Raw genomic sequence first — 13,661 nt, forward strand, 5'->3', positions numbered from 1 at the left:
CTGCCTTTTGCCATCTGCAGTGGTGGCGCTGTGATACAGCAGAAATCAGCTGAGCCCCATCTCTCCATCGGCAGGCTGCTTGGAAATAGAGGTCCCTTGCCATGGATGCCGGCGTTGCTGTTTCAGCGCACGCATCTCACAAGTCCACCAGGCCACTGTTCCCAAAGACAGGATCCCTTAAACTCCTGGTAGCTGACAAAAGGATGACCAGAAAAGTTGACAATGGAGGAACAGAGGTGGTTTGGACTGACTCTCTCTCCATTTTAACAGCACTAGAAGTCTGACTTCCGTGAACGGATTCAGTGGCAATGTTCAGCTTCCCAAGAACGGTCCCTTTTGAGATTATTTAAAAAGGAAAACAGAGCTGCTGCGGCTGAGTGATGAAGGGGTAGTATTAAGAGCAGGGAGATGCCGATTCTTGTCATGGTGACTATGGGGCAGGCAACATCGTTCTTGCCATCTCTCTCAGCTCAGCCAACCTCACAGGGTTGTTGTGGGAAGTATGGACGGGGGGGGGGGGACATGTCTGCGGTTTTGAGCTCCTAAAGAAAAGGCAGGATCTAAATCAAATAAACAGTCAGTTTCTGAAGATAAGCTTGCAAGCATGTAAACAAAAGCTGGCAAAGCACTGCCAAAGCTGAGACACCATCTGAGCATAATATTCTTGGAGTGTTAACCCATTTCTTGTTGCCACCAGTCTCAGGTACCTTGCAAACTTTAGCAGGTTCACAAAAATCTGTCCTGACGCGGAGAAATAATACGTACTGGTGTCTTGGTCTACTGGCGGAGAGTAAGAAATTGATGTAGGTCAGTTCTGCGTGAAGCTCCCAGTTCTTAGCAGATCCAGCAAAGCTCCTTTAGGACATGACCCTGGTTTATGTCCCATTGCACTCAAGCCACAGTTTGCTCAAGGTACCACAGGAGTTGTGATCACACAACACAGCCACAATCAAATCTCACAATCACTTAGTGCAGCGTGTTAACACAGTCTGATAAAGACTCGAGTTGAGGGAGACTCCTGGTATCAACACAGACCGTTCCATATCCTTTTCTTAACAATAGCCTAGAAGTCTCTAGCCATGACTTGCTTCAAAGATGTCTTCATTCCCATAATCCTGAAATTTCCTGGTAGTTTCTTCATCCGAGTATGAGCTGTGTCCAATCCTGTTTAGTTCCTCAAGATCATCCGAGGATGACCAGGTGCTGTCGCCTCATTTATTCCTTGGAGCAGTCACAGATTTTTTTTTTAAAAAAGCAGAGCTTTTCTATCCTAAAAAAATGTCTTCAGAATAATCTTCTATATTTATTCTCTCTCTCTCTTTCAACTAGAGAGTTACAGTGCTGGGTGCATATCTAAATAAGAGGTCCAATCTCCCCACCCGTTTCCCCCCCTCTCTATTGATGGCAGAAGTACCCAACGTTTCAATGGGAATTTAAACAGTTTTAATCGGCTGCCGCAGAATCTTGATGGGAATACGTGTCCGTGAAATACGATTCCCAAGTACAGTGTGTGTGTCATTGGCAATGGGCGACTTCTCTTTAAGTAAACTCTGCAGCAAAACAAAACTACTTCCTTAGGAGCAGGCCGCCCAGGCGCTGGTGATATATCACAGCAAATCTGAAATTAAATTAGCAAGTGCTGCTGTAAGCCAGCTGGTGAGGCAGCAAATTCCATTATACGCTCCAGGAAAGTGGGGTATTATAGCCTGTTCTAAACTTTCTACTTAATTCAACTCATAAATATTAGGTGGAGCAAGCAACTTGATTTCATTTGGCTGGCATCTTAAAGGGCCTTGTGTTTCTCAGAGCCATTGGCTTCCCTCCTGCACATCATCCATCTTTCTTTTAAAAAAATAAAAGTCCAGGGCTCGCCATATTAAGCCAACTGCAAACTAGTGCTTGCAAATCACCATTCCCATCCTCCTCCTCCGCTCATTTTTGGAAAATGTGCGAGTTAAGATCTTATGGGACTTTAAAATCCAAACAGACAGGCGCCTTGTGCATAACATGCCTGACAGAACAGTCGTTGAAAAGAAGAAAGTCCAGCTCACTGGTGTTGCTATACTGGGTGATGTGAGAATTGAGGAAAAGCCATCCCAGAAAAATTGCAAAATACCGGAATGACTTGCAGATCGAAGTTGAACACTTATGGGAAAATAAATCTTCTGTGTTACCAGTTGTGACTGGAACTTGGAGCAATACCTAAAGGACTCCCTCGATATTTGGAAATGTTGAATTTATCAGACCTGAACACCCTTATTTTAATCAAAAAATACCCTGCTTAGAACTGCCTGAATCCTCGGATGCCACCTTAATAATTCTTAGGTCCTTGGTGAGGACTGGAATCTAGGTCTTTGTCTGTGAATCTGATTGTAGAGTACCATTATTATTATTATTATTATTATTATTATTATTATTATTATTATTATTATTCTGCTGGATTCCAGCAGAAGGGGAAAAATAATGGGAACATCTGATGTTTGCTAGCAGAACATCACCAAGTACCTGTAAAAAGCAATCTAGAAAATGCTTATCTGGTGGGCAGGGAACAGGGAGGAGAGAGAATGCAAAGCACGCGAGACAGGATAACAGGACGACTGCTGTGGTAGGCATTTTTGTTAAATTAGAATTTTAATATAGAGCGAATCAAGGCAGCGCTGAAATTTGGATTTATCAGCGGGGAACGCAGAAGCCCCTGTTTCAAAGCACATGACTGTGGCCTTCTGGCTGATTTTGCTCTCCTTAAGCAATTTGGAGCAGAATCATTTATCAATTTCCTGCAGGCCATCCAGATAGCTACCAGGAGCCCATCGTTCACCATTTGCCTTTGAGAGACTGCCACAAATCCAATTTTGATAGGGTCCAGTGACAAGATTTCAGCTGGCCATTACAGGTAGTGCTCACTTAACAACCATTCATTTAGTGATGGTTTGGACTTATGATGGTGCTGAAAAAACTGACATGACTGATCCTCACACTTATGACTGTCGTGGTGTCCCCGTGGTCATGTGATCACCAGTTTCAACCTTCCTGGCCAGCTTCTGGCAAGCAAAATCAATGGGGAACTGTGTGGTTCACTTAACAACCGCATGGTTTGCTTAATGCCTGCAGTGATTCACTTAATGACCACTGCAAAAAAGGTGGTACAATTGGGTCAGATTCGCTTAATGACCACTTAACAACCAAAATTCTGGTCCCAATGGTGGCCGTTAAGCGAGGATGACCTGTATGGGGCTCCAGTCATTTTACCAGTGTGACCCATTTCAACGGTTTTAAATCTGTAGCCAGATGTAGTTTGATTTTTAAATTGTCTTTCCGGCCGCATACTACAACAGAAAGGCAGAATTACAGTTTCTAAAAGGACTGATGAGCCGATACCGTGAAGCAGATTTAGCGAGTAAAATTGGGCTCAACGATGATTCTTTGCTGTTGTTGTTACAACCCTGGATTTCAAATAACAGCAACTAAAAAGCCTAGGTTAAGCTTAAGCAACTGGTGCTGACTTTAAGTAAAGTCTCTAAACCTCTCTTAGCTAACCAAGAGTCCACACTGAAGATTTGGAGAGGGTTTTTTAAAATTATTATTAAAACGCGGAGCTTTAATATAGGGCCTTAACTGTTCTAAAGGCTTTTAAAGGTTGATGGTAATCGATGCGCATAACTGGCCTGCCACACTGGAGGCACTTTGGAGAAAGCGATGTCGAATGGGTGCCAGCTTCTTCTCAGCATAGAGGGATTTTCTTTTCATTTGGCTTGAACGGTAACCAAAAGAGCATCTATAACATTGGCCTTTGCAAATTAATATGTCCTCCCGCTGGTTAATCAACTTACCCTTCGGTTGACTAATTTCCCGGCTCATTCAAAGCACCAACACACACATACACACACACGTGTAAATGGTTTAAGTGTGCACTCTAGAGAATCGCAAGGATTCTTATCTTGACCCAGAGAAATTAATGACATGATTAATCCCCACTTTGTCTGGGATTCAAGCAGCAATTTTCCATGCAATGCTTGATTAAGCACTCAGTTGAAATCCAAAGAGGATCAGTTCCTCAAACAGCCAATTATCTTACCGTTAAAGGAGATTAGCTTGATGCAATCAATCTTCTGGGAACATTCCTCGTTCTGTTCTGTTTGGCTCTTTTCTGGTATTTTTCTGCTGAAGTAGCCAGGCTCTAGAACCCTAACTGTTCCTTAAATATAATAGCTGTGGCTACTTCCCAGCTTTCAAAAGACAGGCCTTTGGAGATGTAGTGAAGGAGTTTCTGCATCATGTCAAGCCATGGCTCCTTTAACCATGGTTTATGAAATAAGCCCTGGTTGGTTGGATTCACTCAACCAGGCTGGGCAACACAGGACACCCCCTGTGTTGCTGTACGACGTCCCCAACAGCATTCATGCTTCCTACAGCTGCAGAAGTTAAGGAACAGCTGGGCAGCCACAAATAGCTGACTCCTAGGCTTAACACCATAAGCTGTGGTTTGCCTACTACAACAGCTGGGGTCCTACACATGCTAAGCCAACATATTATGGCTTAGCATGTAGCACCAAACAAGCCAGATCATTTCTTTGGGGTTGACTGGGTCTTGGGGCAGACACATAAAGCTTAGATTTCCGGGGAATTTTGAATTTTGAATGTTTGCGGGGAAGGGGGGGAATCTTCTTATAAATATAAGGAAAGTCTTCTTGATTTTTGTAAGATCTATCTGCCTATAGAAGTTGGGAATTTTCTGTCTCTGGAGGCTTTTCAGAAGACGCTGGACAGCCACCTCTCATGGATAGCTCAAATGATTTTTCTGCCCATTGCAAAGGGTTGAACTACATGGGATTCTTCTCCTCTCTGCCGTTTTATGGTCCCATGAAACTTTGATGGGGAAGATGATCGGGGGGGGGGGGGCAGAAAATGTTACCTTATCTGCCAAACCTGCCAGGCAAGGCCGTTGGGAGAATCAGTTGTGCCATGGTTTGAAAAACTTTCCTTGTTTGAACAAGCATCCAGCATCCTGATTAGAGTCCTTGTTTTCATCTGTGGAATGCCCCATGTTTTCCTGTGATTAAGCAAAGGTTAATAATTTAACACTGCCTTTATAAGACTAGTTCTGATTTTCTGCCAGTGTTGTAAGTCTTTGAGGATTTTCCTTCTGTCTTGTTTCCTTTTCCTTTTTCTTCAATTTGCATATAAAAAGATTACAGCGACCTTGTTAGGCTGTCTTGGCAGGATTTCCAGCTCCCTTCCCCGTTTGGATGCTTCCTAGATACATTAAGACTGTAGAACATTGACCGTGATCATAAGGAGGTAATGCTAATCTATTCAGGAAGCATCAGGTTGCATTGCCAAGATAGAGAGGCTGTTGTCTCAAAGCTGCTCTTCAGAAATGGAGTCTGTCTGCCTTTGATAGATGGTTGAGCCGTGCTATTTTGTGCTTGGATGTGTGTGCCAATATGAACAAAGTAATAAAAAGGAAGATTACCACTGTTAGTGGGGGGATGTGTCTATGATCAAAGAAGGGAAAGGAAGTTTATCTCCCAAGATCTGAAGTACTGGCCAAGAGGAACATTCCTACTTAAAGGCAGAGTCCTGTGGAGGACGTTTTTCTGGACTGGAGAACCACCATGAAGGGCTGTTACCTTCATTCCTTGTTGGTGGGCCTCCTCAAAATATGGGAAGCCCTCAGGTGGACTCATCTGGCAGGCCTGCTCTTGTGAACCCAAGAAGAATCGAAGGACAGAAGAGGACAAATCCAGCCCTTTTGTCACATAGGAAAGTTCACCCTCTCAACCTGCCTGTTGAGGTTGTCCCTCCCGCTTGCAATGTCCCAGAGGAGATGAGCTCTTTTGGAGACACGTTTCAATGCAGGACTTGGACTTCTCCTCGTTCTGGCATGGTGTACAGACTCGTCTTGCCTACTCACAAAGAGAGAGTGCTCTGGTTCCTTGCTCAACGTGAAGTGTCTTGGCGGACTCAACGGTTGCAGCACAAATGTTGGCTTTCCCTCAGTAGGGCTGACATCCTTGGCAGGAAAGGGTGGCCCAAAGAGACACTCTGTCCTTGCAGAATCTGTAGTGTTGTGTTCCTGTTGGCTGTTCTTCCTTCTTCTTCTCCCTCTCCAGTCCCTTCCTTAAGCATGCATCCGCCCCATTTCCACCGGTTGCAAGACCCTATAATTTGAGACCTTTGATAAAGACACCCCTTGGGTTACAACTGTGGTGCTCAGCGTGGCTCTGCTCAATGTAAAAGGCAATCAGTTAAGAACCGATGCCGTTCTCCTTCCTGTCACTTGTTAAAAATAACATGTCCTCAAAGAAACGTCTGTGATCTCGGAACGAAGTTTTGTTCAGCTCTCCGTTGCAGAACGTGTTGGATGTAGCAAAAGTTCAGCAGGCAATCCTGTTGGGTCATCCCAAAGCTTCATCTGCTCCAGCATCTTTCTTGGAGTGGTGGCCAGCCCAACTTCTTTTAAAAGAATTCTCTTAGCCAGGTGTAAAAGTAACAGCCTGTTACTTCTTAAACTTCTGTAGAAATTTCTGCCAGCCGTCAGGATAAGTAGCTATTGAGAGGACATAAATTTGCATACATTTTTCTTTAAAATGTTGGAGTGAGCAGCCAGCCAGCTCACTCAAGGACAGATGTGGTCAACCTCTGGAAGAATCAGAGTTCAAGTGGGCAGATCAAAGAAATAAAGGCGATGGGACCATATAAATAGATGTTTTGTTTTTTTTGAGGTTTAGTATACATGCGTGACAGTGATGTTACAGTTTCGATGTGTTTCCCATCTCAAACCCTGATTTTCAGCCTTGGAATTGGGGACCACAGGTTGGGTTCAAAGCTGTCAGCAATTCCATAGGCTTGACTGCTCACCCCTCACCTAGGAACCCCCCAAAGCAGAGTGTGAAGGTACCACTCCCTTGTGCTTTATCCCATCCATTGATGCTTACTGGTACCTTGCCTCTCTTTGAAAACCTGCTTTCTCCCTCCCAGATGTCCCCACAGGGACTGAAAGTGAGTTCCTCCTTTTGCAGTTCAGTTGGGGCAGAGCAGTTTGAGAAGGCAAGAGTCAGCATCACGTGCTGATCGTGCATGGTCTTCAGAGAGGGCAATGTTTCTCCCTTGGGATGGTGGGGACAGAGGGAAAAAGATCTCGGTCCGTTAGCAGAACCTTGGTTTTCTGAGCGAGGCGTTCCATTCTCCCATCCTGGGCACTTCCAGCAGGTCAGAATGGCAAATGACATCTACTCTCTTACTGAAATGCATTTGTTGCTAAGCGTTGGCTGACTTGCGTCTCCCTTTCTCCGCTGAGCTGCTCAGCTGGTGTTTATTGTGGAGCAAAGCACTAGGAAACCAGGTTGAGTTCAAAGCGGGAAATGTCAGCACCACCCGCTGGGCAGAAGATGGTGTCTCACCGCTCACCACGTGCTCTGGTGCTGTTCTGCATTTGCGAGCAACAGTCAAACACCACAGGCTAAAGCAGACTTCTGCCGGCTGGGGGCTCTTCAGATAGGTGGCCTTCCAGCTCCCAGAATTCTCAGCAGTGGTTGGGGAATTCTGGGAGCTGAAGTCTATTGCTGTAATGGTATGTGGGAAAGACCTTGGGAGACGGGGTGAAGAGATGCTGCCTAGGGAACGGTCAGATAAGAGACAGCTGAGCCCACAGCTGGATAATGGGGGGAGAAAGAAGCTCAGAAGGGACCCTCCCTAGTTTCTCAGGCTGTAAAGGTGACCGGGGGGCAGGGGAGAGGATTGTATTTTCAGACTTGCAAGATTTCTGTCAGCCTTACCAGGTATACCAGACAGGAAACACAACCAGATCTGCTAATTCTACTTTATTGCAAAGCTACATTAACAGAATCTTGCAAGCCTGAAAGTATTATTTTATTTTATTTATTTTCCCTCCTTTATTATTTTTATAAATAACTCAAGGCAGCGAACATACTTAATACTCCTTCCTCCTCCAATTTTCCCCACAGCAACCACCCTGTGAGGTGGGTTGGGCTGAGAGAGAGCAACTGGCCCAAGGTCACCCAGCTGGCTTTCATGCCTAAGGCGGGACTAGAACTCACAGGTTCCTGGTTTCTAGCCCAGCGCCTTAACCACTAGACCAAACTGGCTTTCCAGTCACCTTTACAGCCCTATAACTTAGGGAGGGTCCCTCCTGAGCCTCTTGCCTCGCCCACTGTGCAGCTGTGGGCTATGCTCCCTCTTATCTGACCATTCCCTAGGCAACATCTCTTTGCCCTGTCTCCCAGGGTCTTTCCCACACACCATTACATCAGCTCTGGAGAGTGCCCACATAGGGCTGCTTTAAAGGAATGGGAGGCCGTACAGTTCTACAGGTTCTCAGCTGTTCTTTAAGGATGCAGGACGTTTTAATTAGACTTCCTGGTCTTGTGAAAAGGCAGGAGCGGAGAAGAAGCAGAACGTCCAGGCCCAGTAGAAACTTTACATATTTGCGTTTGGCAGCACAAGAACAATGGCCAGAGCCTGCTCGGCAATGCGTAAATCGTTTCTGAGGCAATTTTAATAACCATTTCCTCTCCTCCTGTCAGGTTGAAGCACTAACTCACCAGCCCAGAGCGACGACAGTCCACGCGGTTCGGGATTCTGAGCTGGCCAAGCTTCCGGAGGGAGCCCTGATATCCATCAAACGCAAGTTCCCACAGGTAGGAAGTGTGATCTCCCGGTCACCTGAACTCATCTGGGGAGCCATCCCTCTAGAGAGTGATTCTAAGACTAACCTTTCTTTTTTTGCAAAACACCAAATAACAAGTCCATAGTAGTTAGGGAGCTTACAATATTTAAGGTCTTCTACGGGTTTAACCTCTGTGCTTTGAGGTTCTCCGGTGGCGTGTCCCGGGAATAGCTCCACAAATCCAGTTTTGGAGCTGCTAGGGAGCCCTCTCTGCGTTATCATCTGCATCAGGGGATTTCAAACTTTTTCAGGCTGCAGAACCTGTTGGTTAAAAAAAAAAAAAAAAATAGAAGTCCCGATCAAGAGGCAAAGCTCTAGTGACAGGAAATCGGCTTCATTTGAATGAACCTTTCGGTCCTTGGTGGTTCCCGGAACCCCATCAAGTTCTCATGGAACCATAGTGTTCCGGAGAACACAGTTTGCAAAGCCATGATCTACACCACGGCTCAGGCAGATGTCGCCCTGATTCACTGGGGTATGAGGAGGAGGAGGAGGTCCAGCGCAATCAGATTTGCAAGATGCCATTATTATAGCCGATTTCAATAAAAGTAGTTTTAGTCTTCCTGTGGAGTTGATTTCCTGGTCTGGACTACCTAGTGGGGCTGACAGCATCTGCCCAACCTTAGTTGACCTTGAGAAAAACTAAGCAGGGTTAAGACTCCCAGCTGCCATGGTTTTTTCACCTAGTCAGCAACGGCAGCAAACATCTGGAAGGCTGTCTGCTCTTAGATGCCTAAACTTGATTTAAAAAAAAAAAACCACATGTACACACAACACAATGGTTTTGCAATGAGTAATTATATTTCTGTAGGCTTTAAGAAGCCGCTGTTGTCAACCCCCTCATTCAGAAAACTTTCCCCATGACGTGCTACACGCCTTCTCCCCCTACTCCTTGGCTAAGAAAGACAAGAAGAGAGCAAAATCCAGGGTATCTTGTGAGTTGCCTAAATATGGGTCTTGCCCACTCAACCATTTTTTTCCCCTCCACTGTGACTGCTGGGGTGTCACTCTGACAATTAACTCACAACTTTGTGTGTGTGTGTGTGTTTGAAAAGCTTCTTTGCTACTCTATTTTTAGAAGACAGCTCCATCTGTCTATTATTCCTAGCAAGTCGGTTGTTGTAGTCTTGGTATGGGAATCGGGCCACGGAGCTACTTTTGACTTACTTTCCCTGCCCTAGTTTAATCGGCAGCGCTTAAAAGCTGCACTTCGATGTCGACAGGAAAGCGAAGATGATCAGAAGGTGGGTGTCTCCCAGGGCTGCATTGAGGGTGTCTGGTGTATTCTGAGCAGCATCAGGAGGAAGGAGACCCATCCACTTCATTTTTTACAGTAACTTCAGGTTTTCGGATAGTGAAAACCTTTGGCTTTATTTCACAAGCTGTCCACAAATGATTAGTCTGGACCTTTGGCAGGTTGGTTGACCAGGAGAGATGGTGTTAACCAGCCATAATCGTGATAGTGAGTTGGAACCTCCAGATGCAGTAACAGTCAGGTGGTGAGTATTGGCAGTGGGGCAAACACCAGAGCAAGCCCGTCATTGCTTTTCCACTCTGCTTATAAGATTCAGAGGGTCCTGTCCTTGGCTCAGGGACCCATCCTGCAAATCTCTTGGTTGATGTTCTCCAATACACAGTGTGAGCAGATTTCATGCAGGGTTGCTACATGGAAAGGCCATAACTGACTCCCCGCAGCCTGTTAGACTACAATGTGCATTATCCTCTGCATGGATTGCCCAGAGGAGGACAAGACCTGTGGCGAAATGCTCCGGATGCAACAAGTTGTGAAGACTGTTGACTTTCCCAGCTGGCTGTAAAGATTTCCCCATCTGAGGAATAGCAAAAGAGCTGGAGAAAACTCTTGGCTGTCTGTGCAGCGCCGAGGCTTTTTCTTTTTTCTTTTTGAAAGACATGTTTACTGAAACCTTAAAAATGGAGGTTTTCTCTCTTTACACAGAAGAGGGGCAAGGAGGACAGCATGCCTCCTTTTTCCAAGCAGAGAAGCTTTAAGACTCCAAGGGGATTGCGTGCCGCGCGCCTTGTTCCAATCCAAAATTGATGTTCCTTCTACGTTGCCATGGCAGCCACAGAGTGACTCACCCAGTGGCAGAAGGAAGCTTGCCGTGCTGTGGCTCCACACTTGTTTTCAAGTCAGTGGTCATGTGAAGGCAGGCTGCGGAGCCCCTACTCTCTCTCCCCCGTGACCTTGGGGGCTTCAGAAGTTCACGGCCATGGTCCTGAACGTCGCTCACGCAACTGGCCTGCCTCTTCCCCATCGAAATATCTGACCTCAAGAAACCCTCTGCCATTCTCCCTGCGTCAAATCCGTACAGGGGAACCCATTTGTCTTGGCCTTGTCGGTTTTGTTCTTGGCATTAGAGGGAGGGTCTGTGAAGAACGCTGTGCTTTGCTTTGATCTGAAAGCGAGCAACCAAGGTTTAATCGGAATGGGGACAACTGTTGGCTGTTCCCAGAAAGCGTTGATATGGGGGTGAAATAATTGTCTGGCCTTAGCCCTAAGTTGCCTTGGGCCTGTTACTCCCAAAGGCAGAGGATACGAATAAACAGATGGGCGTTCTACTTAGTTGGACAGTTGACCCAAGGTTTCTTCTGACTATTGCTGGCTCTCTTCAGTGACCAAATCCTCTCTGTCAGCAAGGGATAGCCAGTGAACTTGGGAACTGTGATGCCTGTCCTTTGCCAGCCCTACACTGCTCACTGTTTGGCTATTTTAATATCTGAGTTTCAGCAGCTGAAATGAAGAAAGCCAGGTGGTAGAGGTGGGAACACGACAGGAATGGTTTTACGTAAAAGGGTCTTTAAGCTTTAAGCTTAAGGGTCTTTTGGTCTTTAAACCAGAAATGGTTTTGCTCATTCCTCGGCTGAGCAAACACTGCAAGGCACCCTCGCCCTCCCTTCTGTCTGCTTGTCCACCATCTCCTTTGCTGTTTCCCAAATGGGCTTGTGACAAAATATATTCTACCGATTTCCCCCGCTTGTTCTCCTGAACAAGCTGAGTAAGCCCAAGTAGGACGGATGCTGACCTTTAACGGAGTCCTGGCATGGATTTGTAGGAAGATCGCTTGAAAAAAGTTGCTGAGCTACCCTTTGAACAGAATTGAAAAGATTAAGGTTAATCCTTCCCTTTAGCAGAGAAATAAGAGTCTCCTCTGAAGTGATGTTTTGTCATAAAAATCCTCCTGCATTTTGGCAACCCTCCACTCTTAAGTTTCTTCTTACCCTTCTCACTAGCTCTTAAGGTTATTATGCTCTTTTAGTCCCCTGGTTGTGATGATGTCACGTCTTTCCCCCATCCTTTTTCTGTTCCCCAGGTTGTGACACGGCTTATCCATCTGCTGGGCGAGAAGATCCTTGGCAACCTCCAGCAAGGGGGTAGGACACTCTGTGCTTGGCCCCTTCCCCTGCTCCTTGGGGATGGGGGAGGGCTTGTGTGTGGAATTGCTGGAGTAACAATGCTACAACCCAACGGCCTGCTTGGTCAGTGCTCCCAAACTGCAGAGGGCTCTGCAGTAGGCTGAAAGGGGTCCAGTGGAATGCCATGATTGGTTGGAAAGGTTCCAGTAGAAGAGGGTATCTGCAGCTCAGGGTTGAACTGTGGAGTCCTTGGTGCTCTCTGAGCTGGGTCGTTGGCTTGCAGACGTTTCGTGACTAGGCTGACCATGCATCCCATTCTGAACGGGACAGTCCCGTTTTTTTAACATTTCCAGACCGTCCCGTCATTTTAATATAAATGTCCGTTTTGTCCCATTTCCTTAAAAACCTTACTTACAAATTTGAAAGTTCCCGCGAACCTGTTAGGATGCGGTCTGACTTTGGGTGGAAGGAGGGGGAGCTCAGCAGAAACGGCGGGAAAAAAGCCGCAGAGCTCAACCCGGCGGAAAACCTAAAAAGGAAAAAACGGGATCAGCTGATAGGCGGTGATCAAAGGGCGCGCCCATCAGCTCCTGCCTTGAAACGGCAGGAAGGAAAGAACGTAAAAGCACGGCCAGAGGAGGAACGGCTTGTTGGGGACAAGTGTTCACTAGACGCTCCAACCCAGCCTTGCCTCTTGCAAACGAAGGAATCCGACAATTCCCAGCCCGAGAAAACCGGAGAAGTTCCTGCCTGCCGATCCAGCCCGTCACCCAGCCCTGCCCCGTTTTGCCATCCCAATGTCCCGTTTTTGTCTCAAGGAAATATGGTCAGCCTATTCATGACCCAACTGGGTAACATCATCAGTGCTAGGATCCACTCGCTCTGGTGATGTTACCTAGTCAGGCAATGAAACATCTGCAAGCCAGCAACCCAGCTCAGAAAGTCCCAAGGACTCCGTGGTTAGAAGGAGTAAGACCTGTTGGATTTCTTGCTCAACCTTCTGCTTACTGTGCTTAAGTCTTGCCCTGATCTGTCTACTCACATCCACCCTTTTATTCATTATTTGGATGCTTTTTGTTGATATTCTCTGGAACCCTTGGCTAAAGAAACCTTCCACACTCTTCCAACAGAGATTTGGCCAAGAATATTCCCACTCGGGTGCATACCCAGAGTTCCCGAGATAGGGCTGGCAAGAGAAGAAGAATTCTCCCTTGGACTTCAGTCCGCCCCCTAAGAGCCAGGGAACAGAATGTCAGAGAACAGGATCTGAAATTGGCATGTGACCCTGGTTTAGCCTTACTAACACGAAACCGTGATTGAAGCAAACAAGGGAGAGGGCAATCTGGTTCCCATATCCAAAAATTCTGATGCTTGAACCTATGCTTTGGATCTTAGTATTATGTGTGAACCTGGCTGGTATGGCTTGCGTAGGAAACTCTGGTTTCTTATGTGGTGGGCTTGACCCATCCATGACTCCAGGTCACTTAATTAATACACAGACCTTAGTCTGGAACAAACTTTGAATCACATCCGCCATCTGCTCAGGCATAAATTAGACTTGACGGTAAACATTCAGGTGCCGGCTTACGTCCAGCTG

General features: G+C 46.3%; 1 protein-coding gene across 2 annotated transcripts in view; it reads left to right on the plus strand.

Moving 5' to 3' along the window:
- PNPLA7 (patatin like phospholipase domain containing 7) overlaps positions 1-13,661 on the plus strand; it is a 72,992-nt gene that overhangs the window by 26,282 nt on the left and 33,049 nt on the right. For both annotated transcript variants that reach the window (XM_063316329.1, XM_063316330.1), the window contains exons 19-20: positions 8,547-8,660; positions 12,022-12,082. In XM_063316329.1, coding sequence (XP_063172399.1) covers positions 8,547-8,660; positions 12,022-12,082 — 175 coding nt within the window. The remainder of the gene's footprint in view (positions 1-8,546; positions 8,661-12,021; positions 12,083-13,661) is intronic.

The sequence above is a fragment of the Candoia aspera genome, chromosome 16 (assembly GCF_035149785.1).
Source record: "Candoia aspera isolate rCanAsp1 chromosome 16, rCanAsp1.hap2, whole genome shotgun sequence".
In the NCBI taxonomy this organism is placed as follows: Eukaryota; Metazoa; Chordata; class Lepidosauria; order Squamata; family Boidae; genus Candoia; species Candoia aspera.